The sequence below is a fragment of the Geotrypetes seraphini genome, chromosome 11 (assembly GCF_902459505.1).
Source record: "Geotrypetes seraphini chromosome 11, aGeoSer1.1, whole genome shotgun sequence".
In the NCBI taxonomy this organism is placed as follows: domain Eukaryota; kingdom Metazoa; phylum Chordata; class Amphibia; order Gymnophiona; family Dermophiidae; genus Geotrypetes; species Geotrypetes seraphini.
This window is the reverse complement of record NC_047094.1, coordinates 124,635,107-124,661,807: the sequence shown is the minus strand read 5'-3', so window position 1 is coordinate 124,661,807 and position 26,701 is coordinate 124,635,107. Positions and strand designations below refer to the sequence as shown.

The 26,701-nt window shown below is 41.4% G+C and overlaps 1 protein-coding gene across 5 annotated transcripts in view; it reads right to left on the bottom strand.

Moving 5' to 3' along the window:
• The window catches only part of KMT2B (lysine methyltransferase 2B), a 496,236-nt gene that overhangs the window by 372,523 nt on the left and 97,012 nt on the right, over nucleotides 1-26,701 (bottom strand). For all 5 annotated transcript variants that reach the window (XM_033963412.1, XM_033963411.1, XM_033963413.1 and 2 more), the window contains one exon: nucleotides 2,798-5,454. In XM_033963412.1, coding sequence (XP_033819303.1) covers nucleotides 2,798-5,454 — 2,657 coding nt within the window. The remainder of the gene's footprint in view (nucleotides 1-2,797; nucleotides 5,455-26,701) is intronic.

Genomic DNA, 26,701 nt, shown 5'->3' with positions numbered 1-26,701 from the left:
GCACACAGTTCTGTATCCGGTGAGTGGACACAGTGAAGGCACCAGTTGTATTCCTATTAAAAAAACAAACAAACGTCGGCGGGCTTGACATGGATGGGAAGACCACCTCAGCTAAATTTAATTCAATGGCCAAGGTGATATGCAAAGCCCTGACGGTTTAAAATCTGCTAGACACTGAAGAAAAAAAGAAAACTCTTCTCCTTTTTGAAAATTTTTTTAAAATAAACAAGCAAATTCAATGAAGAAAAGAAAGAAATGAACATGAGAGTGGGAAGGCAAGGAAAAAATTTCAATGAACGTTGAAAAACGTGACTTCTTAGCTCCGCGGAAAACTAAGAACTGAGGAGCCTCGTGCCTATGTCAGGTGGGAAGACACTCGCACATGCACAGTGTGGGCTATTGCGAACTTTCTAAATTTCTTAAAGTGGCGATGCACTTTTAAAGTGTCCCTACCGAGGCTCCGTGGATGGCGTCACCCACATGAGAGAATATGCTGCCTGCTTGTCCTGAGATAATGTCCCGTTCTTAAGGAACTGATAATAAAAGTCAGGGGAGAACTTGTCAAACTCTCCTCTAATTTCCAGGGTTCAACCAGGCTTGGTTTCAGGGACCAAAGCCCTTTCCTCAGGAACCAAACATCAGGAGAATAGATGCAAAACCACCAAACTTTCAAGAACTTGACTGCTGAAAATAACGTGCTGAATACTCATTCACTATTTTTACTCAAACATAGTACATTTCTCCCTCTGTATTCGCTGTGATAGGGGATTAACAGAACCGCAAATACTGAAAAACCACAAATAACTTTTTCATATGTTATTTGCTGTTTTCTATTAAAAACCATTGTGAATATAGTGAAACCGCGAATAACATGGTGAGAGACCTAGTCTGTTCCTGAAGGAGAGGCAAAACAAGGTGAAGAAAGTGCTGGGAATCAACGATTTCTTTGTGCAAGTTGATGTAACTTTGGGGGGAGGAGTCAGCAAACTAAAAACCGTGAATAATCGAAACCGCAAATGCTGAAACCGCGTATACGGAGGGAGAAGTATATGTTCCTATGATGGTGTGGAGCTAAGTTGTGAGTTTATCTCAGTCTGGAAAAAGCCCAGGAAGGTTAAGCATGGTGGCTGTGATTCTTTTTGAACTTTGTGCTTGCTCAAGCTTGCAACCTCACAATGAGGACATACTTCACCATTATTATTATATCATTTTGGTGTCAGTTATACAGTTGGGCTCCTTCCCTACACCTTTTGGCAAGTACTGCTTAGTTTGTGACTATTCTGTAACCAGCATACCAAAATCACTTAGCACACAATTACTAGAAAGGTGTACATATGAGCATGGGTGTGTCACCAAGTGATAAGCACAACAGAATACTATTAGTTATGCATATTAGATGGTGCACATAGGCTTACCAACTTAAAATCAGTCATTGACAAAGTTGGTGTGTCAAACTTTTGATGTACCAAAGCACCTTTGCACTAGTATTCTGTAACAGTTTAGCTGTGCCCAGAAGTTGTTACAGAATTGGTGTCAAGTGCAGTCCACTGTGCCACCTACATCTTGGCACCAAATTATAAAATTGTCCCATAATATTCTATAAATTATATGCAAAATTGTGAATCCAACTCACACTTCACCCAAATGCATGCCCATACACTAAACATGCACTAAGTAGGATATGCATGTATTTACAGATTGCAATTGAAGAGACTGACTCAAGTCAAAGGTTTAATTGACTTGAGTCAGTCTCTTCAATTGCAATCTAGCTATTTTTCTGACTCTCATTGTTACATTGTCCCTGGTTATTGGAAACATAGTTGTATTTACAGATTAGCACTTAGGCGTTTTTTTCTCAATTATATTCCTATAGTATTTGCGCACATATGGCGGTATGTGCTGGTACTGTAATAATTCAATAATAAAAGTAGGGACAGATGGATGTCTCCATGCGGGATCACAAAGTTTGACAGCAGTATTTATTCATGTAAGTATGCAGCAGGAGAATAGACTCTACACAGCCAGTGTTTCAGCACTGAAGCAGCGACTTTTTCAGGAGTCTAGTACTGCAATGCTATAGCTCAGGAGTAGAAACACTTCCTGTGTAGTAAAAAACTAAGGGCTCCTTTTACTAAGGTGCGCTAGTGTTTTTAGCGCACGCACAAAATTACCGCGCGCTAAACCGCATGGTACGCTTCTAGAATAACGCCAGCTCAATGCTGGCATTAAAGTCAAGCGCGCGTGGCAATTTAGAGTGCGCTATTCCGCGTGTTAAGACCCTAACGCACCTTAGTAAAAGGAGCCCTAAGTGTTTTTTTGAAAGAGAAGGTTCATTTTATAACTCACAGGAAGTGTTTTAACCCGAGTTACAACACTGCAATACTAGACTCCTGAAGGCAGCACTGCTTCAGTGACGAAACAGTAGCTATGTAGAATCTATTCTCCTGTTCTATACCTACATGAATGAATACTTCTGTGAAACCTTGTAATCCTGAGTAGAGACATCTATGCATTCTTACTTTTCTTACTGGATTGTCTTTCTGTGTTTTGATTTGTTTCTTTGGTAATGTAATTATTTACACCCATATTTGGCATGCAAATGTTAGCACCCACTTTATGGAATTATCTTATATATGGGCTTGTTCTGAGTATCTCTTTTAGAGAGGCACATAGGTGCCTACATTGACTTTCTAAAATAATAAATCAAAATACCCTATTCTGAAAACCTCTGGTAGTGCTGAAAAACAGAAGAGGACAAGCATGGTGCACACTCATACAGGAATGGAGGAAGACTCACCAGAGATGATGATTTTTGGTGCTTCTGCTGATCAATCTTGAAGAGCTGAAACTTTGCCTTCTTCAACAAGTTGATCATCTTTTCATCCATGCCAGAGAACTCCATTTTCTGCAGTGGGGCAACATCTTCAAGTTTGTGCTCACCCGCTTCTTCAGTTGTCTCTTCATACTTCAGTGTAGTTTTCTGCTCATGGTAAGTGATAGCAGAATCCTCAATGGAGCAATCTGCTTCAGAAACACATATTAAGTCCTCCTCAGCCAGGTTAGACTTGGTCGACACATCTTCAGTGGAAGACCAGGGCACTCGCGTAATGACCACTTTCCTTAAAATTCCTGGGCAGTCCATGTCTACAATTTTGATCATCTCAGTCTCATGGGGTCTTTCTGCTTTAATGTGAGGTTCAATTTTTTGAATGGGGGATTCGGCAAACTGAGGCAGGGCAAGATGGTTTGTCCTGATCAAAGCCTGTTGCTTAGCAGAGCAGATAGGACTGGAAGAAGGAAGACTATTTGATTTCGTTGGAGCCTGACCTGAGAGCTCCGGTGTATCATCTCTCTTTCCCTCCAACTCTGAACCCTCCGACAAGGTATGGCAACTAGATTTGGTAACGGATTCCATCTCTGACTGACCCAAGCTGCATGTGAAAGGAGAAAGAGAGTTGATTGAGTCTGCTACTGGTTTAGGTTCCGATAGCTGAGCAGAGATTGAAACAGCTTCATAGATTTTTAAATGGGCTTCACTTGGTGTGAACTGGGGAGCTCGCAGCAGAGGCACTCGCTTGCAAGAGTCAACCTTTCCTGATACTTGTGGACAACATGGAGCAGATTGTGAGGATGGTGTCAGCACAGACGTTAGAGGGGGAGGCAATAAACCATCATCTAATGTAGTAGATGGGAACTTGAAGAGAGGTTTTGCTACATGGTTTTCATTCTCCTGAGTGGAAGGAACAAGATCAGAAGTAGGGCTGCACAATGAAGTCCAGCGGAAGGTTGGCTCCCTTAAGATTGACCGTCGTTTCTTTGTCAGCAGAGGCGGAGTGATGGATAAAACTGGAGCAGTTAGTGTTGAGTCTGTCCTTGGTGAAGAAGGAACTATCTGTTTCAGCAGCTCCTCCTCAAACACCTCGTGCCTGGAGGACTCTGCTTTATGCAAAAGTTCCTCTACCTCAAAGGATGATGACAATCCATCTTTCTCATTTTCCACAAACTGCCTTAGATCAGCTCCTTTGGCAAAAGTAGGCTCTAGATTGGCTTCACTCACTCTGGACTCCATTTTGGAAACTGTTGTAGCTCTTTCAGCCTTGCCTGGAGATGGTTTCTGATTTAATAGTTCTAACTCTTCATCTAAGAATCGCCGTGGGGTCTTGATAATACGAGAGGATCTGGCACTCATCACTGGCATAATGAAGCGACGAAAATTCTTCAGAAGCTTGGTCCTTGCTGCCTGAAGTTCTTCTGGAGTCTTTTTCTGTGAAAGAATGCTCTCTTTTTTAGGAGAATCCGCTTTCTCCTTTGCCAGCAGTTGCTGTGCCATTCTCCTCTCTGCTTTCTGGTCTGAGGTTAGTGGGGAGCGTCCCCTTCCTTTCTTCAGAGTCAACTTCTCAAGAATTGATTCCTCACAGGAGCCCGCATCCTGCTCTGCAGGCAGAAAGTTAGGAAGAGGGGACTCTATACAACCTGATTGGCCAGCAACCGATTCCAGGCATATTGCCTCATTCTTCTCTGAGGGAGGGGTTGCCTTTTTCTCCTTTGTAAGATGGAGTCTATATGGTTCCACTGTTTGGCCTATAGATTGCCGGGGCCTCTTTTTCCATTTCTCCTTTGGGGCTTTGGCTTTAGAGCTGCTCTTGTTCCCTATAGCTTTTGTGTTAAGCTGCTGGCTTGCCTCTGCTGGGAGAGACAGGTCCATACCTGGGTCACTAAAACAGCTTACTGGATGTACAACACTCTTCATACATCCACTACTACATTTCTTCCTTCCTTTTCTGTCCAGCTTCTTAGGTGCTTTTAACTTGACATGAGGATCTAGAGTAACCTGGGTGGTCTTCATTTTCTTAGCTTTGGAAACAAATCTTAATATGATGGGTGGCTTCGGTGTGTTGCATTTTAACTCCATGCTTTCACTCTGTACCTCTTTATCTTTACTGTCCTTGATGCTGGCTCTGGCAGTCAGTTCTGCACTCTCTCCCATTTTGCTTGGGACACCCTGTTGGATCTTTTTCAAAACTACTCTGACACTGGGCAACTGCATTTTATCTGCCTTCAAAGTAAGCCTCGCATCCTGTTTTTTTTCTACTGATTTCTCTGTGACACTTGGGGGCTCATTGGGGCTTCTGCATTTTCTCTTGGTTATTGAGCTTATCTGTTGCCATTTGCAAGAGTTCTTCATAGAATCATTCAATTTGGGGTTTATATTGTTCACATCAGGAAGCACCCTATCTCTACAAACAGAAACTAAACCCCATGACTCAGAAGATGTACAAAACCCTAGATCTAATGCCGAAGGCTTAGTTAGCATGGATCCTGAGCCTCCAGGTCTAGTAGACTCTTGCTTAACTTTTATAGGAAGCTGCTGTGAAGATGGAGTTGAAATTTCATTTTTTGGAGCAGGAGGTAAATGCTGGAGTCTTCCTTCTTTTGTTCTGCAAGTTCTTCTACCTGAAAAAAGAAGAGAGAGTTTTAAAGCAGCAACTCACATCATGGCTGAGAACTAGAGAAGCAAGGGGTCAAATACCACTGATGTACCCTGTGGCCTTGAGCAAGTCACTTATCCCTCTGCTGCCTCACTTACTAACCTGAGTTAACTCATTATTTAATACATAAGTTACTAAATAGGCCTGTAAAACAGTCTATAATAAAGAAATCCCCAAACCTCCTTAAGAAATAACCCAGCCCATCTTAACTATAATATAGCTGGAAAACCTAACTTAAAAATGGGGCTCAGGGAAGGAAGCCTAGACTGAAGCAGATAGGTCCAAGACCATGAAGACAGAGGTCTTTAACCTACACTCATATAATTTATATTTGAACAGAGAATATGCTGTTCAAGCTTGCTTTGTGCTCTGAACCTGGTTCATCTTGCTATTACTGCTTCAAGGGTCTTACTGCAGAGCAGTGGTGTATCTAGTGTGTTTGACAACCAGGGCTGACCATTTTTAACACCTCCCTCTTCTATATGAAAACATTTTTAGTAATAATCCACGTGTCACACAAGCGTGTACCTCAAAAAAGGCAGCATCTTAAATACAGCAGTGAGCACTAGAATATTAATACACCCATTATAAAACTTAGCAAGCCAGATATGCACAGATCGATCTTGCACAGTCAATAATCATGTCTTTTTCATACACACAGAACAAAGATTACACCCTTGCCCAGTACAGAATAAGTAATCACAAACTAAAAATAGAAATATGTAGACAAAACTGAACTGCCAAGAAGTCAGACTCTGCATACAATTTAACAGCACAGAAACAATGATACATGTTCACTAATGCTATGCAAAATATAAAGACAGTAGATGTAAATTTGAAAAAACTGAAAACAATGAGCACTTTAAAAATAAATAAAAAAATAAAAATGGAAAAGATGACAATACTGTTTTATTAGACTAACACATTTTTCAATTAGCTTCCTCAGGTCAGTACGGTTTTGGAAAATTAGGGTTTTACCTTTAGTAATCTTATTTCTGTTAATCCACAAAGGATTCATTACAACAGGTCTTTCATACCAACCCATGAACCAGGTGTTGCAGAAATCCAACACTTTTTTCTCTACTGTGCTCCTCCCACTTGGCAGAGGAATACAGAGCCCCCTGCAATACTATCTAAAAGCGACCAAATAAGACTGGAACAAAACATAGAAAGAGGGCATGGGGAACTCCCTGCAACACAATTTCATTCTGTTCTGCTCTGTTCTATTTTGAGGGATCATTTGGAAAGGACAGTTTTTCATCAGAAACCCCTCATATCTACTGAAAACAATTGGTTCAGCGCAATTATTTTATTTATTTATTTTCTTATTTTCTTCTCTATCTAGTGCTTTCCTATCTCTAATGGAGTTCCTTTCATATATTATTTGTATTATAATGTAAACCGCTTAGATCTGTAATATGCTGATGCGGTATAACAAATGCAAATAAAACAATTAACAAACAAGGCACTAGAAAAATATATGTAACAGCTTAAAACTAACCTGTCGTGTGCAACGAACACAAAGTGGAAGCATGCCTTCAGTAGAGATATGCACCCACATATACAAAAGGATTCTCCACAGGTTCCTGTATACTACCGTGGCTGAAAGATACTGAGGCCTGAAAGGAGAAACATCCGAGGCAGAAATATTCAGGCAATAACAATAGAATAGACTGAGAGTGGGCTGTAATGACTCCTTCATGGAATAACAGAAAGAAAATTACCAAAGATAATAACCTAATCTTCCATTCTGTTACATCCACTCTGGAGTCATTACAACAGATGACTTATTAAAGCAGTGGCAATTACTGGGTGGGACAGAAGAACCTGCCCGCAGCACCGAGGTCTCAAATGCAGCATTGGACTGAGCCGCCACATCCATTCTGGAAATCTGGTAAAGGTGTCGGGGGTGCCGCTGTTGGCTGGGGCAAGAGGGCTTGAGCTCCCTCTTTCCCCGATCGTGTCGGGGAGTCGGCGGGGCAAGAGGGCTTGACGTTAGAGAAAGGGCGAACCGCTGGAAGAGGAAGCAGCGCAGGCGCAGGGCTCATGGAAGGGCCGGGACCGCCAAGAGAAAGCAGCAGGACACCGGTAGGAGCTTCTACATGATGGGAGGGGGGTTCGGGAGGCTGTGGGGTTGCGAGAGGTCCTTCAAGGTGGGGGTGCGGGTGGGAGTGCGTGCGAGCGGTCCTTCAGGGTGGGGGTGCGAGCGGTCCTGCGGGGGGGTGAATCGGACGTCGGGGGGGGCATAAGGCTTTCAGGGTGGGGACAGGACTTCAAGGGGGAGAGGAGAGTCGGGGCGGGCGAAAGGAGAGTCGAGCGGCATGCGCGGTATACGGGTGTGCGCGGTATATAAAAATTTCTGTACATAAATTTGTGTTTTCCGCGCGCTATACCCATGTGCGCATTTTACACGGGTGCGCGTTATCTACGTGAAAATACGGTACTTCATAACTTACAATAGACGGTCCATGCTCAGATTTTGTGGTGAGAAAGTCTATCTAAACCCTTTTCCTGTCCTGTAAAATGATGCGCTGACAGAAAAGGAAGATGAGATTCCACCCATTGAAGTAGAACCATTACTTTACTCGCCAACTGAGTACATGACGTACTTTCTGGCTATAGAGAAATACCACTGTTATAACATTGTCCAGAATGACCTTTATCGTCATTCCGGAAGAATGGTCTGAAACGGTAGCCTGACCATGCTTCAGTCCAGAAGAATGAACGAGTACTGAGTCTCCTCTTAATACCAGCCTCCTTGCGCTGAGGATTGAAGGCACTGAGCCCCCCAACCCGACAGCCTGAGATGTTTGGTGACTTTGAGCCAATCCAGCAAAGACCAAGGCATGCCACCAAATTATATTGAGCGATGCTTGAGGAGCCTACTAGATACTACAATTGGAGCCTTGAGATACCGGGAACCACTGAAACAAAAGCGACTGCTGTAGCGTTCTCATGTGAAAGCAAGCCAAAGTTCCCAGTGGAGTCACCACCATAGATCCTAGAACCTGTACAGAATCCCAAACTCTTGTTCTTGGTGACTGAAGAAGGCAAACCTGAAACTGTAACCTGTCTCTGGGAAGAAACACATTCCTCTCCTATGTGAACAACATCCCCTGATATTCCAATAATTAGTACAGAAGAAAAGAGCTCTTTGGAAATTTTAAGATTCACATCCAAAGAATTGAAGAAAAGAAGTTCAAATAAAAGAAATCACCCGTTTGTGTCTGACAAATTGACCTGGCTGGAAGACATCCAAATCAAGCAGTCGTCTACTGCCCTCATTTTCTAAAATGTTCATGGAGTTGTGGCTAGGCCAAATGGCATCTGCCAAAACTGATAGTGCTGCTCGAAGAGAGCCAAGCGAAGATAGTGCAAATTTGGTGTCCATAGGGAAATTGTAAATATTCTCAGTTTTTCTCCGGAAATGTCTAACTCTGAGAAACTAATTTACCAGAATGAGATCCAGCCCCCATCTGACCAATTCCCCCATCTTAGGCACTATGAAGTAAATGGAATAACTTCTCTTAGTTCCGGAAGGACTAAAACTACTGCCCCAAGTACCAGTAACACTTAAAGGGAGTCTTGCATGAACGTAACCTTTGGAAGCTCAAAACATGGTCAATCCAAGAAAAATCTGAAATGGGAGGAGGATTCAAAGTTGCAAGCATGCTGAAAAATGCCCAAAGCCTCCTGACCTGACATCATAGTGTCTCCCCCCTCACAAGAAAGTATAAAGAATTACCCGTCTGCCATCCCATACTAACAATTTTTTTTACACACACACACGTACCTTTTCTCGTATCACTTGTGGTCCAGCGGTGTATGAACTGGAGTGAACTTTCCGTGCTCCTGCCCTGCACCCCCTCCTTCCGATCTCGCAACGCACAGGCATGCAGGAGCGAGCTTCTCGAGCTTCCGCCCAACTCTGTGCTACCGCCAGTTTTCACGAGCCTCGTGAGTCTCATGAGAACTGGTAGCAGCTATTCAGGGAGCAGTGCAGGGATGGGCAGGAGCTCCAGAAGCTTGCTCCTGTGTGCCTGTGCGCCGCTGGCAGCGAAACATGAGACTGGAAGGAGGGGTGCAAGGCAGGAGCGCGGAAAATTTGCTCCTGTCCATACACCACTGGACCACCAGGGATGTGAGAAAAGGTATGCGGGGAGTAAAAAATTGTTAGAATCGGCCAGGAGGGGAGGGATTTGTTCCCGTGCCATTTTCTATGTCACGTCAGACTCTCCGGTCTTTAATTTCCCAGATCATTTCTGAAACCCTTTTTAAAAATCAACATCACGTTGACCACCCTCCAGTCTTGCGGTACTATGCTGGTTTTTAAAGAAAAATTACAAATTATGAACTTGCAGAGCTATTGTTAGATAACGTGATCCCAATTTTTTTTAAAGGGTTCCAGAGGTGATCTGGGAAATTACAAACCAGTGCTGGGTAAAATGGTAGAAACTATTCTAAAGAACAAAATTACAGAACATATACATAAGCATTGTCTAATGAGAGAAAACCAACATGGTTTCAATCAAGGGAAATCTTGTCTTACCAATCTACTGCATTTTTTTGAAGGGGTGAACGAACATATGGATAAAGGTGAACTGGCTGATATTGTGTATTTGGATTTTCAAAAGGCATTCAACAAAATACCACATGAAAGATTTCTGAGGAAATAAGGTCATGGGTTAGCAGGTAATGTTCTTTTATGGATTGAGAACTGGCTGAAAGACAGAAAACAGAGAGTAGGTTTAAATAGTCAATATTCTCAATGGAGAAGGGTAAATAATGGGGTTTCCTAAAGGTCTGTGCTGGGACTGCTGCTTTTTAAAATATTTATCAAATATCTAGAGATGGGAATAACTAGTGAGATAATTAAAATTTGCTGACGATACAAAGTTGTTTAAAGTTTTTAAATTGCAAGAGGATTGTGAAAAATTACAAGACGACCTTGTGAGACTGGAAGACTGGGCATCAAAATGGCAGATGATGCTTAATGTGAGCAAGTGTAAAGTGATGCATGTGGGAAAGAGGAACCTGAACTATGTGATGCTGGGTTCTGTGTTAGGAGTTACTACCCAGGAAGAGAATCTAGGTGTCATTGAAACCCTCAGCTCAATATGCGGCAGCTGCTAAGAAAGCAAAAAGAATGTTAGGAATTATCAGGAAAGGAATGGAAAACAAAGATATGTTATAATGCCCTTGTATCGCTCTATGGTACAGCTGCACCTCAAATACTATGTGCAGTTCTTGTCACCATATAGCAAATTAGAAAAGATACAGAGAAGGGAGACAAAATTGATAAAAGGGATGGAACGATTTCCCTTTGAGTAATAAAGCAGCTAGGGCTCTTCAGCTTGGAGAAGAGACGACTCAGAGGTGATATGATAATGGTCTATAAAATAATGAATGGAGTGGAAAGGGTAGATGTGAATCACTTGTTCACTTTTTCCAAAAATACTAGGACTAGGGGACATGCAATGAAGCTCCTAAGTAGTAGATTTAAAACAAACCGGAGAAAATAATTCTTCACACAATGTGTAATTAAACTCTGGAATTTGTTGCCAGAGAATGTGGTGAAATCAGTTAGCTTAGTGGGTTTTGAAAAGGTTTGAATAATTTCCTAGAAAGAAGTCCATAGGCCATTACTGAGATGGCGTGGGGAAATCCACTATTACTAGGATAAACAGCATAGAATCCATTTTGCTACTTGGGATCTAGCTAGGTGTTTAGGACCTGGTTGGCCACTGTTGGAAATAGGATACTAGGCTTGATGGATTTTCGGTCTGTCCCAGTTTGGCAATTTTTATGTTCTTATGGTATTTTATCTGTTCTCCTTTATCCAAGTCTCATTACAGGAACTATCATCTGAATATGCACATTTGGTTGGGCTAATTCCACAGATGGGGTATATCGCTATCAAGAAATACCCCCATCTTTTAATAAAGGAAAAGACCTTGTCATCTGAGTTTCTATTCTGCACAGGACAAGCCAGTGTTTTACTGATTAAACATCAACCAAATTGAGTGAGAACCTCCTGACTCCACTTCTGTAGAAAGAACACAAGAACTGTCAGGATAAAGGTACCTGAACGATTTCTTATACATGGGTTCAGAATAATTTGTACATAACACTGAGACTTCTTTCTTTTTTGATTTATCTTATATCTTGCTTCCCTACCACTCCTCCTCCCACCTCTCCCAGCACCTCAATTTCTCCTGAAATCTATCTTTCAGGTATCAATCTGTTTCAGGAAGGAAAGCCCTTTCAGATTAAATATAATGCATCACATGATGTTTTAAATGATGTAGAATACCATTTCCTTACTTGGCATTTATTTCCAAAATTGTTTTTAGTTACTTATAGATACCCAAATTGCTCACAATTTGTTGCTAACCACATACATATGCTTAATACTTGATTTGACAAGAAGTCAGTTATACCCTAATCGAGCAACTTTGATACAAGTGTGAATTATTGGATACCATTTTAGGTGGCACAGGTACTGCACTGAGTTCCCTTAATACAACTGATATAGAGGTACTCTGCAGTAAGATTGGATTCACATCTCAACATGCTTCTGATGATGTTCTCTTAGGCTTCCGCGGCTGGCATCATGATTTTAACAGGTTTCCGGTCTTGCCACATCAGATGGCTTAAACATTGGTTCTTTCTACACAATTGCAGCAAGACCCAGAAACCTGCTACAATCATGCTTCTGATGAGTTTACCTCACAACATATTAATGAGCTTCCTCCAAACTATCCACATTGTAGACACATTTGTTCTTATTTTACAGAACAAAAAATTGTGACTAGCACATGGAGAAAATAGGTTGGGATAGAATATTTCCTGTGCCTGTGATCAAGTACAGATCGAGTTTATTACTATCTTAAATGAAATTCTGATCACAGTTAAGTTAGGCCACTGGCCACTATCCCTTGTCCAGATAGCTAGTACTAAATTATCTGAAGTTGCTATAGCTCACCTTGATTGGTGGACAGTTGGAGTTCCAATCTATTCACCACAAGGATGCTCTATCTGTATTTTGATCCCATGTGGCTTAGTTGCCACCTGGGGTAGAGCACCCCCTCCTCCAGGTGCATCATCCCTCTCCAAGCAGTGGGTGGGGAGTGCATGGAGTGGTCACATGGCCATGGCTGTTGGCTCTGCCAGTCCCCTGTCCGGAACACGAAGTTCACTTCAGAGAGTACAGGGGTCTAGCAGAGCCAACAGTCGAGCATATATAGACTGTGACCCTGTGGCTGCACCATGCACCCCTTTACTGCCTGCACCCAAGACAGACTGTACCAACCACCCCACCCTAGGTATGCTGCTGCTTATGTGTACAATACTATAAGCCTGTGAACGTTTCTTGCTGTCCTTAGGCTGCCCACTTATGACTGCCAATGACATGGTATATGTCATTAGCATATGCTAATATATCCTTTGGACAATCCTCGCTGGATAACTGGACTTCATTCAAGTTTCAAGTTTATTCATGGCTTGATATACCAACCATCACATGTATCTTGACAGTTTACAATATTAAAAATTAGAAAGGTCTAATATAATTTATGATTTAGGAGATAAAATAAAGAGGGTAAACCTAATACTATGACAAATTAAGACTGATAAGAAACGAGAGGTTTAGGGAGATAGGGAAGTTTTAATTACAATGATAAATAAAAATAAAAGGGAGGGTAGATGGAAGGGGAGTAACGAGAGGGAAACAAGGATATCGCTTCTTAAAAGCTTCCCCCCCACACACTTATTTCTCACTTATTGGTAGGCATCTTTAAAGAGAAATGTTTTGAGATTTGTTTTAAATTTATTTAGGAAATTTTCATCACGAAGATAAAATGGCATTGCATTCCAGAGCGAGGGTGCAACTACTGAGAAAATGGAATTTCTGGTATAGTATAGGTCCTTAATTGAAGGTACTGTCAATAGGTTTTGATTCGTAGATCTAAGAACCCTAGAAGGGGTATGTGGAGTGAGATATTTAACTAGGAAGCCAGGGAGGCGAGAGGTCTTGATTTTAAAAGTTAGAAGGAGAATTTTATATGTAGTTCGGTGAGATACCGGTAACCAGAGTAACTCTCGAAAAAGTGGGGTAACCTGATCATATTTTTTGGCCTTATAAATGAGTTTGATTGTGGTATTTTGGATCAGTTGTAATCTACGGATTTTCTATTTCAGTTATACCATGGTAAAGAGAATTACAGTAGTCTATATGTGAAATGATTAGAGAGTGAATTAGGATTTGGATCGAAGAGGGTTCAAGAACAGAGGTTATGGAACAAATTAATACAAGTTTGTAGAAGTAATTTTTGGTCAAGGAACTGATTTGATCATGGTAAGTAAGATCTTTATCAAAGATAACTCCTAGTAATTTGAGTTTGGATTCTATTTGGAGGGGAATTGTATCAATAGATATTTGTCCAGTTAAAGAATCTTTATTTTTATAAGGGAAGAGATTTAACTACGTTTAGTGATAGTCTGTTAATTCGGAGCCAAGAGTTGATTTTGTTGAGTTTGAGATTGATTTCTTGAATATTATTGATATTGGCTAGGTTGAGTGGATGAAGGAGTTGTTTGTGGATTTAGCATTTGGAAGGATAAGTCTTTGAGAAATGAGAAAAAGTTGTCCACTTGTTTGGATGATTGATCATCTAGGTGTAGATTTAGGTCACCTAGGAGTAGGTTGTAGGTTGCTATTAGTGAGTTTTGGTATATGAAGTCTTCCATTTCGTTTTTTTGCTAAAGACCAGTTTCCCGGCGCTATGTAGCAGAGCATGCAGTTTAGTGTGTCTTTTAGTGTGGTGCTTGAGAGTTGGCAAGCTAAAAGGTCCATGTACAGGTTAGATGTTTTCTTAATTATATTAAGGGTTAGATCTTGTTTGATTAAGATTGCTAGGCCTCCGCCTCTTTTTTTCTCTCTGCAGACCACTGTAATTTTGTATCCTTGTGGGCAGACTTCAGTTATTCTGGGGTCTGAGTCAGGTTTCTGTGAGGAAAAAGTCCAGGTTTTCTTGTGTTATCCAGGTTTTTATAAGCTCTGTTTTTGGACCTAGCGCTCTAATATTTAAGTAGGCGCATTTGAGTGTGGATATCTCTGTGTGATAGTTGTGGGTTGTGTTTGGATATATAAGTGATTTGGTGTGCCGGTGTGGTTTAGTCTTAGTGTGTGTTGGTCTTCTTCCCCATGCTGTGGTAATGGAGTGTAGAGTGTTAGATTGTAGGTTTGAGTTTCTGTCACTTGATGTTCTCCTATTTTGGAAGAGAGATTTATTTATATCTGTAGCGGGTGTTGGGAGGAGGTTATTTGCTGCTGTCTTCCCGCTGGTTAAAAGAAGGATTAACAGTATGAAGTGCTGGGCTCATGAGGTTAGCTTCATTTTGGGGGTTTTGTGTTTTTTTTGTTTGGTAGTTGGTGGTTGGTGAAAGGTGGTAAAAGGGTCTTTGGTGGTTGGCTGCTGTTTTTCGGTTGGTTTTACATTTGGTAGTGTTGTGGGAGTGGATCGCTTCTTGGTCGCTTCACAAAGGTGCTATGAGCATCTTAGACAGCGTGCTGTTAGGCACTGAATCTTTTATTGGTTCAGCGTAGTCCCGTCGGGTGGGGAGGAGGGGCGGAGTGTGCTCCCATGCTGGCAGGCCTCCCTGCCTGCTCCTGGGTCCAGTGATGTCGGCCAAAGTGAGATTCAAATAAAGCAAAAAGAAAAAGAGACAAACTAAAAACGGGTGCTGGGAGACTCCCTGAGCCTTCCAACTGGCTCAGTGTAGTCCTGTCAGGTGGGGGGAGGGGTGGAGTGCGCTCCCACGCCGGCAAGCCTCCCTGCCTGCTCCTGGGTCCAGCGATGTCGGCCCTGTGCAGTCCCGTCGGGAGGGGGGAGGGGCGGAGTGCACTCCCACGCCGGCAAGCCTCCCTGCCTGCTCCTGCGTCCAGCGATGTGGCCAAAGTGAGTTTCAAACGAGAAACAAGAAGTAAACAGAAACTAACAGAAACACGGGTGCTGAGAGATTTCCTGAGCCTTCCAACTGGCTCAGTTTAGTCTCGTCGGGTGGGGGGAGGGGCGGAGTGTGCTCCCACGCCGGCAAGCCTCCCTGCCTGCTCCTAGGTCCAGCGATGTCGGCCCTTGCAGTCCCGTCGGGAGGGGGGAGGGGCGGAGTGCGCTCCCACGCCGGCAAGCCTCCCTGCCCTCTCCTGGGTCCAGCGATGTGGCCAAAGTGAGCAAATGGAGTGAATCCGATAGATTGAGCTAATGTCAGAAGTGGGGCTAGGAAAATGTCTAGTAGTAGAGGGGAGAGGATAGAGCCTTGTGGTACACCGTAAGCTTGAAAGATTGGGGCAGAAAAGATTCCTTTAGAGTGGACTTGAAAGCTCCTAACAGCAAAGTAGGAAGAGAACCAGAGGAGAGCTGAGTCAGTTATTCTGCTTTTTTTGAGATGACTGAGGAGTAAGTCATGGTCAATTGTGTCAAAGGCATCCTATAGATCAAGAGAGATCAAAAGAACTGATTTCCCATGGTCATGATAGTAAAAGACAGTGGTGGTGAGACCTAGAAGAGATAATTCTGTTGAGTGGTTAGAGCGAAATCCAGTTTGGTTAGGGTGCAATGCATTTGTTTTTTCAAAAAATTCAGAGATCTGAAGGAAAATAATTTTTTCCGTAAGTTTGGAAATGAAAGGTAGGTTAGCAATGGGTCAATAATTGGAACCGAGAGTTTGATCTAAATTTTGATTTTTTATTTTGGGAAAGACTAGTAATTTCCAAAATTTTGACAAAGTGTTACTTGAGATGCTTTTGGTTACCATTTCTAAGAGGTATGGACCAAATATTGCAAAAAATTTCTTTATCACAGTAGGTGGGATATTCTCTTAAGGGTTATTATAAGTATTCATGGATTGAATGGTTTTCTGTAGCTCTGCTAATGATGGGGACTTGAACTTAGAAAGTGACCTAAAAGAAAGATGGCAATCTTCTTTCAGGGGTTCTGAGTAGTTTAAGATTGGAGTACTGTATTTTGAAAGTTTAGACGAATGTCTTATTTTTTGGTCAAAATAGTTAGCTACGTCAGTTGCTGATGGCTGATTAGATAAGGTTGAGGGTTTATTAGTTTTTGAATAGGGGGAGAGACATTGAACTATAGCATATAATGCTGAGGTATTGCGGGCCATTTTTATATGGTTTGTATAGTATTCCTTTTTTGCATTTTGCATGGCGTGTTTGTAGTTGTTTGCTAATATTGGAGGAGGGAAAAGGTTGATCGTGATTTCTGCCAATTAGATTCTGAGGATTGGAATTGTAAGCGAAGAAATTTCAGGTTTTCCGTAAACCATGGTTTTCTTTTAGGATAGAAATATTGGGTTCTTTCTTGGGTAGGAGCTAGTGTGTTGATAAATAAATCTCTTTTTTCATTCCAAATGGTTGATTGTTCTTCGGGTTCAAGAGGAGCGAGATCTTTTATGTCTAGTTGAGAGAGTTGTGAATTGCAGAGGTAGTAATTTTTGAGAAATCTCTGATGTATCCTCTGTGTGAGCAGACACCATTTCATTTCAAGTGTGAACCTTATCAGTTTAAACAGGCTGACAGCTCCTGCTGAAACAATTCATTCTCCTGTTCCCTGACTGTCAAGCTCTCCTACTCATCCACTACCTCACACATTTTATACCACCTCGGAGCTGGACACTTTTGTATTCATTTGTTTTTTCCCAAAAATGTTTATTTTTCTCTGGATTCCCAGGTACACGATGCTCACCTTCCTAGGAACACTTTGCTACATAGTTCAAACTATTTACTGAACAATACCTGGTGTAGTCATACACCACTGATCTCCATCACCTTTAATGGGACAGCCTATTTCATACCTCTGGTAACCAATTACTCCATGGACATTCTAGACCAGTGGTCTCAAACTCAAACCCTTTGCAGGGCCACATTTTGGATTTGTAGGTACTTGGAGGGCCTCAGAAAAAAAATAGTTAACGTCTTATTAAAGAAATGACAATTTTGCACGAGGTAAAACTCTTTATAGTTTATAAATCTTTCCTTTTGGCTAAGTCTTAATAATAATATTGTCATTTATAGCTAAAGAGCCATATAATCTAGAAACTGTTTTATTTTACTTTTGTGATTATGATAAACATACCAAGAGCCTCAAAATAGTACCTGGCGGGCCACATGTGGCCCCTGGGCCGCGAGTTTGAAACCACTGTTCTAGACTATTTCATATGCTGTGCATCCACTCCCTCTTGGCATAGGGAACGAGAGATTTCATAAGCTGCTCAACTTTACAAGCCTCCACACCTATATCGAGCAACTTAATGCAGCCCCCACAGAAGTGAATCATACTATCTCTTATGAAAATGGACAGACTGCACAAACAGTTGAAATTTGCTACAAGATGCTCATGTATCGATTTACGAACTTTTCTATCAGTATTTGCCTATTGCTGATCATGTCTTCAATGTTCTCATCCACCCTATCATTATCATTAACTTTTGCTATGTATTATGATTTTCCCATGTTGTAAAAAGAAAAACATGTACATCTCCTTACAATACCATCAACATTTTAAGATAGTTACACATGATTTTCCAGCATCTATCTTTGACACCTGCTAATTTGGCATTGTCCACAACATTGCACACCAGGGTCAACTATATTATATTGTTACTTCCCACACTCTCAAACCCCCACTCATGTCATTCTGGTACCTTTAGGTCTTAACCTCCTCAGAAAACTTCTTGCATCCCTTATGCACTGTTCATTCTCTCTATGACAGTGAGGTAGCATACTGGGTTTTCCCATCCATAATGGCTGGCCTACCTAAGACATGAGGTTAGGATTCATAATGGGAATTGTTTATCTCCATAGCCTTGGAGACAATACTGTGCAGGACAGGGGACCTATGAATATAGCAAGATATTTACTATTGGAGGTAAGAGAGGCATCCTAGAATGGCAAACTGGCCACAGCTGTGTATAAAGCAGTTGCATTAGTGACTACCATAAGAACATGATGAACTTACAACATAAAAAAGTGTGGGAATGCAGGCCTACCCAGAGGGTCAGCAAAGGCTCCTGGGATATTATATTAAACCAGGGGTGCCCAAATGGTCGATCACGATCGACCAGTAGATCACAAAGGCAACGTGAGTCGATTGCGTTGCCTTTGCAATCTTGTTCTTCCTGCTTCCCTGAGGCAGGCCAGGCGCTTACAAGCACCGGACCCACAAGCCTTCACCTCCGACGTCAATTCTGGGCCAGCCAACTGCTGCCTGGCTGGCCTGGTACTTCTTCTCCGGGGTGAAGGCTTGTGGGTCCAGCACTTGTATGCACCAGGCCTGGCTCGGGGAAGCAGGGAGAAATCGGCATGGTGGCTTTGGGGGGGAGGGGCAGGGAGAGAGAAAGAATCAGGGAAGTGGAGAAATTGGCGTGATGGCTGGGGGAGCAGGGGGGAGAGAGAAAGAAAGAAAGACAGGCAGGCAGTGGGAGAGAGAAAGAAAGAAAGGCAGGCTGGGGGAGAGAGAAAGAAAGACAGAAATAAAGAGGGGGCAGGGGAGAGAGAAAGAAAGGCAGGGGAAGAAAGACAGAAATAAAGAGGGGGGCAGGGGAGAGAGAAAGAAAGAGAGCAGAAAGAAAAGGTGGGGGAAAGCAGAAAGAAAGAAATATTGGATTTATAGTCAGAAGAAGGAAGTGCTACCAGAGACTCATGAAATCATCAGACAAAAAGGTAGGAGAAATGATTTTATTTTAAATTTAGTGATCAAAATGTGTCCATTTTGAGAATTGATATCTGCTGTCTATATTTTGCACTAGTGCAGGGAGCCTATGAGCGTCGGGAGCTGCAAGATGCATTCAGCGCAGCTCCCTGTGCTAAAAACCACTATTGAGGTTTAGTAAAAGGGGAGGGGGTATATTTGTCTATAGCTGTTACTGAGGTGACATTGCCTTGACCTCTGAAAAAAAACCCAAATACAAATGATAAACATTTTCTCTGTGTACAGTGTGCTTTGTGTTTTTTAAAATTTTATTGTTGGTAGATCATTTTTACTTGGTCATTTTAAAAGTAGCAGCTCGCAAACCAAAAAAGTGTGAGCACCCCTGTATTAAACAATCTGACCCTTGAGAATGTCACTGCAAGCAGATTAGGTTATCTCCTACCTTTTGGGTAGCTTAATATATGTGAAGACCAGTACTTAGGACCAACAAAAGATTTTTTTCTTAGTACCTGAGACAGACAAAATGAACCCAGACAGCCTGACTCTGAGAACCAGTTCTTCAAAGAATCACATCTCCTTGGTAATTAGGAGACATCAGATCAAATGGAATACCAATACATGGTACAGACGATACACACACACCCCCCTATTCAGCCTTTTTCAGAAGGACAGTCACATTTTTCCTTATACATGCACAAAGAAAGCAGCTCTATGACATCTCTCTTCTAAGCACTGCACCTTTGTAATAATAAGCTTATTTCCATATTATATAACTTTTCCAAACCACTCCTAGCTATTGTTTTATAATTCTGCAATCCCACTGCCTTTCCAAGGACTGGGACAGGAGGACCCAACAAAGATTAGGTAAACACAAAATATTACAGGAGTGTCTTGGTATGTAAATGCCATATGACCCAGGAGATATAATATTTGTTGTGGAGCCATATGTGGTAGGGAGGAGACTTTGTCACAGGTAGATAAGATTGTCGAGGCACTGTCAAGGTAGAGACTGTGTTGTGACTAGGAAAAGTCCTGTGATTTTTAAGGTCTAAGCTGGTTGAAGATGTGGTTACTGGTAGCTGACTGCAAACGCTAGAAGAGGAAGCACGGAATTGATGGCTTGCTGAGCTTGTTGTGAGGATGAGGCACTGATCAACAAGACATTTAAGCAAGGAAATACAGAAAACCACAGGAGCAGAGGATTGCATCCAGTACCACCACTGGAACATGCTTGTAGTGGATATGGTGTAGCCCCACCTAAAATCAAAAATATTTCCTGTAGGGAGGTGAGATGAAAATGTGTCCACTTTTCTTGAGGTCTAGAGTACAGAGGTAGTAGCGCTCTTGTCCAGTATTGATAACAGAGATCCCAGAGAGACCATGCAAAACTTCTCCTTCAGTAAGCATTTGTTGTGTTCTTGGAGGTTTAGAATTGAACAGAAATGTGGTCCCTATTCACAAAAGTGGTCACAGAGTTGAAGCGGGAAACTACAGGCCGGTAAGCCTCACTTTGGTTATTGGAAAAATAATGGAAGCATTGATGAAAGGTTAGTGAAATTACTAGAATCAAACGGGTTACAGAATCCGAGGCAACATGGTTTTACAAAAGGTAAATCATGCCAGACAAATCTTATTGAATTCTTTGATTGGGTGACTGGAGAATTGGATCAAGGGCATATGCTAGACGTAATTTACTTAGATTTCAGCAAAGCCTTTGACACGGTTACTCATAGAAGGCTCTTGAACAAACTTGATAGGCTGAAGTTAGGACCCAAAGTGGTGAACTGGATTAGAAACTGGTTGACAGACAGAAGACAGAGGGTGGTGGTTAATGAAATTCGTTCAGAGTAGGGAAAGGTGTTTAAATTTCCCCAATTATGGAATGAACTTCCCATAATTTTGAGGTGTCCCAGTTCCTTCCAACAATTCCGTAAATTTCTAAAAACTTTTTTATTCGCTAAACATTTTGAAAACTAACTCTCTTGTATTTCAGTTTACTTTATTTTTTTAATTTATTGTTAACCGCGTCGCGCTTCCTTTGGTTGAAGACCCAGTATATAAGGTTAAGTTTTAGTTTAGTTTAGTGGAGTCCCTCAGGGATCGGTGTTGGGGCTGATTCTGTTCAATGTTTGTGAGCGACATTGCCAAAGGGTTAGAAGGAAAGGTTTGCCTTTTTAAGATGATACCAAGATTTGTAACAGAGTAGATACCGAGGAGGAAGTGGAAAACATGAAAAAGGATCTGCAAAAGTTAGAAGAATGGTCTAATATCTGGCAACTAAAATTCAATGCAAAGAAGTGCAGAGTAATGCATCTGGGTATTAGAAATTTATGTGCTGGGAGGTGACAGGCTGATATGCATGGATGGGGAGAGGGACGAGGGACCTTGGGGTGATAGTGTCTGAAGATCTAAAGGTGAAGAAACAATGTGACAAGGCAGTGGCTGTTGCCAGAAAGGTGCTAGGCTGTGAGAGGCATGACCAGTAGAAGAAAGAAGGTGATGATGCCCCTGTACAGGTCGATGGTGAGGCCCCACTTGGAGTATTGTGTTCAATTTTGAAGACCGTATCTGGCGAAGGACATAAACAGACTTGAAACGGTCCAGAGGAAGGCGATGAAAATGGTAGGAGGTTTGTGCCAGACGACGTATGAGGAGAGACTGAAAGTCCTGAATATGTATACCCTAGAGCAGTGGTCTCAAACTCAAACCCTTTGCAGAGCCACATTTTGGATTAATAGGTACTTGGAGGGTCTCAGAAAAAATAGTTAATGTCTTATTTTTTTTTAAATGACAATTTTGCACGAGGTAAAATTCTTTATACTAGATCATAAATCTTTCCTTTTAGCTAAGTCTTAATAATTTATAGCTGAAGAGACATATGATCAAGAAACTGTTATATTTTATTTTTGTGATTATGATGAACATATTGAAGGCCTCAAAATAATACCTGGTGGGCCGCGAGTTTGAGACCACTGCCCTAGAGGAAAGAAAGACAGAGGAGATATGATTCAGACATTCAAATACGTAAAACTATCCCCATTGCTCTTCAACGTCTACATGTCCTCACTGGGCACGAAGCTAACCCAGCTGGGGATAAAACTTTTTAGTTATGCAGATGATTTTACGATTATCATCCCATTCACCAATTATTCCCAAAGCTTCAGAAGCTATAAACATGATGGAACAATGGATGACAAACTTTAGGCTCAAACTTAATTCAGATAAAACGACTTTTTTCATTGCTTCACCACATCCACTTGACATTAAATCACCCCTCTGTATCAATAACCTTAGTTACCCTATCCAGCCCTCCATAAAGATACTAGGTGTAACTCTGGATCAATGCCTAACCATGAAAGACCAAGTAGATTCCTTAATCAGAAAGGGATTTTTCACTCTCTGGAAACTCAGATCCCTTATAGCTTATTTTGTTACATCGGTTTATAGAATCCTAGTCCAATCCCTCGTTCTAAGCCTGCTTGACTACTGTAACATCGCCTATTTGGCAATTTCCCAAAAAAATATGCGACGCCTACAACTGTTGCAGAATGCGGCAGTCAGACTAATCTTTGGACTAAAAAAATTTGACCGCGTGACACCCTACTACCGGCAGCTACATTGGCTGCCGATGAAGGCACGCGTAAAGTTCAAATTTGCCTGTTTCTGCTTTAAAGCATTACACGGACTTGCCCCCAAATACATTACTGACCTTTTCTCCTTCTCAACCAACAGACACAAGAGAAGTTCACATTCCAACTTCGTTTCCCCCCCAGTGAGAGTTTGCAAACTGAAAAAACACCATGAATTCCTTCTCTCACACCAAGCAGCATCATGGGGTAAAGACCTAGAACAATTACTTTCGCCCTCTACTTATGAGGAATTTAGGAAACGTCTAAAAACACACCTGTTCCTAAAACATCTTGACAACTGATCCACTTATCTCTTTCCTCTCAATAGCGACCTACTGTCCTTTTGATCACTTTTCTCCTCAACAATGAATTTCCTGTCTAATTACTTCTCTTTCCTCTTCCCCTCTTGAAGTCAGTCAATTTGTACCTTTGCTTAATCTTTTGTAAACCGCATAGAACTTCACGGTATTGCGGTATATAAGCTGTTATTATTATTATTATAATCTATTCCGGAGAAAGAAAAATGGTAAAACCAGACATATGAGGTTGAGGGGTGGTAGATTCAAGAGTAATGTTAGGAAATTCTTCTTTGCGGAGAGGGTGGTTGATGCATGGAATGCGCTCCCGAGGGAGGTGGTGGAGAAGAAAACAGTGACAGAGTTCAAAAGAGAAGTCTACTTCTAATGGGAAGTTGGGAGAAGGGGTTGAGAGGAAATCTGGAAATGCTAAGAAGTCAAGAAGTCAAGGTGGCTGTAGGATAGAATAATGAGAAGGCATCAACTGATGCTGTGTCTGTTGGGTGGAATGACAGTGAGTCAAATATCTGGATATTGAAGGATGATTATATTTTGTCTAATGCGCACCATGACTGTGCCACCAGAAAAAAGCCTGGCACTGATTCCCAACCAAGTGCTCAAGTACTAGCTGACATCTTAAATAAGATTAAGAATGTACAAATTGATATAGACAAGACATCTACCACCATAACACCAGTGCCAACATCTCATACAAAAACAATGAACCTTCTGCAAGGCTGACCAACTTTGTAACTCCTTTGAACCTCTATCAGCAACCGATAGTGCTACACAACTAAAAAAGTTATTCACCTGAAGCTGTGTACTAGATAAATGCCCTTCTTGACTATTAGCAAATGCTCCAGAAATTGTTACAACCTGGCTACTAAACTAGGCCTACTAGAGCATGGCCAACTACAAACTCAAATGGGTCACATCACTCTCACCCCAATTCCCAGGACCCAGAATGCAGACCTTTCTCATCCATCGAACCACAGACTAATAGCTGGCATTTCTATACTAACTAAATTGCTAGAAATACATGTCTGCAAACAACTCTCAGCCTATATGGAAAAATTCACCTGTCTCCACACCTTGCAATTTGGGTTTCACTCACACACAGCACAGAGCCTCTTCTAATCTTAACTACTAAAATCAAACATTCTTTAAGCTCAGGACATCAAGCAGTTCTTCTCCAATTTGATATATCAGCCGCATTTGACTCAGTCAATCATAACCTACTTTTAACCAAATTAAGCAAAACAGGCATCAAAGGCACTGTACTAAACTGATTCAAAGATTTCCTATTGAATAGGCGATACCTCATCTGGAAATATGGAACATTCTCCAGAAGACGACAAGCATTCTTCGTGTGGGAGTGGATGCGGGACCCTTGGTTCAGCATACCATCCTCTACTAGAAAAGGTATTATCAAGGTAAGAACCTAATCTCTATCATTCCTTCTGTAATTCTCCCACCAGAGCACTGTGTATAGATGCACCTTCATCTCCAGTTTGTCTTGAATAGATTGTAAGCTCTTTGAGCAGAGAATGTCTCTTCTATGTTATGATATACAGCGCTGCGCATGTCTAGTAGCGCTATAGAAATGTTAAGTAGTAGGTGGTGGTGTACCTCAAACATCCCCACTTTCCACAATATTATTCAACATCTTCATGAGTTTCTTAGGGCATATTGGATTCAGAAAAAATGAATGCCTTCTATTAAACAATGCAAATGATGTCTCCTTAAAAATATCCAGTGGCAAAGACAAAATATAAGGGAGTGCTGAAAAGTTCTCAGCCCATCCAAGAAGAGAATGACATGGAGCCATGAAACTTACAAGTTATTCCACATATTCACCCCTAAGATCAATACACTTGTCACATCATGTCTGAAGTTTCTGCAACCTTTCCAAAAAATACTCTGATGTCTGGTCATTAAAATACAACTCCACTGCTGCAATCACTTCTGAATCACTCAAAAATTGTCACCCTTACAAACTCTTTTTAAGGTTTGGAAACAGAAAATACCCAGATGGAGCAAGATCTGGCAAGTAGGGTGGATGGTCATGCACTAAAATTCCAACTGCGTCAAAACATCAATCGCTTTGCCAGCCTTGTGAGCAGGTACATTATCTTGCAAAAAGAGACCACCTTTCCACAGCTTCCCTCTCCTTTTTTCTTTCAATGCCTCCTTTAATCAGTCCAGCAAGTTACAGTAGCATTCTGCATTAATTGTTTGGCCCCTTAGAAGATAGTCAGTCATTATAACAACTTCCTGATCCCAAACACTGTGGCCATGACCTTTCTGCTGATTACTGGGTCTTGAATTTTTTTTGGCCTTGGAGAACCCGATTGCCACCGTTGCATGGACTGTTTTGTCTCAGGATCATTGTAGTGTAATGATGTTTCATCAACAGGTATAATGATGTTTCATCAACAGTAACTAGTCATTCCAAAAACTTGGTCCCAGCTCGCTAAAACTGCTACAAAATCAACTTGGAGGTGTCCACTAGATGTTGTTTCTCATCAGAATTCAAACATTTGGGCACCCACTTGGCTGACAGATTCTGCAAACCCAACTGCTTGTTGATTATACACTCAACATGTTCCCTGGATATCTGTAGTGTCTCAGCAATCTGCCAAAATCAGGTCATGGACATAGTCAACAATTTCAGGCATTGACACCATTTGAGGCTTCCCAAACCTTGCTGCATCTTCAGTCTCGAAATCTCCACGCTGAAAGTTTGCACACCATTTCTTCATTTTGGAGTATGATGGGCATTTTTAATTCATTCATTGTTTGCATCATACATTCATGGATTTCCTTTGGAGTCTTCTTCTGCAAGAATAGGAACTTATGACAGTTCGGAGTTGCACACTTGAAAATTCCACACTTTTCCTAAATAAAGAATTATAAAAAAAAAAGAAAGAAAATTCCACACTTTTCCTAAATAAAGAATTACAAAAAAAAAAAAAGAAAGAAAATTCCACACTTTTCCTAAATAAAGAATTACAAAAAAAAAAAAAAAAAAGAAAAGAAAATTCCACACTTTTCATTAACATGGCTCAATCAATGATCTGAAACAATGTCAAAATATAGCATTACAATTTTGCAAATTGGCACTTGGCAAAATAAAATAATATTCTTTTCAGCTACAGTGGCAAAACAATGTTCAGAATTGAGGATGCTCGTTGGGCCAAGAACTTTTCAGCACCTCTTCGTACACACCTGACCCACACTTAAGAAACTTAAGCTAAACAAAGCAAAAAAACAAAATCCTCTGGTTTCATAACACATCACAAACAGTGCTCCTAACAATCACACTACCCTCAGGCATTTCTCTAAACATAGATAAAACCTCCAAGGTCCTTGGAGTTATACTCGACTCAACCCTATCCTAGGAACCACAAATCTCCAACATTTGGGGGTAAAAAACTTTTATAGTATGAGACAACTAATGTTAATCAGATCCGTCTTTAAATAACCTTCACTTCGTTATACTGACACAAATGCTCATCCTATCCCAACTAGACTACTGCAACTCTCTCTATACTGGAATTAAC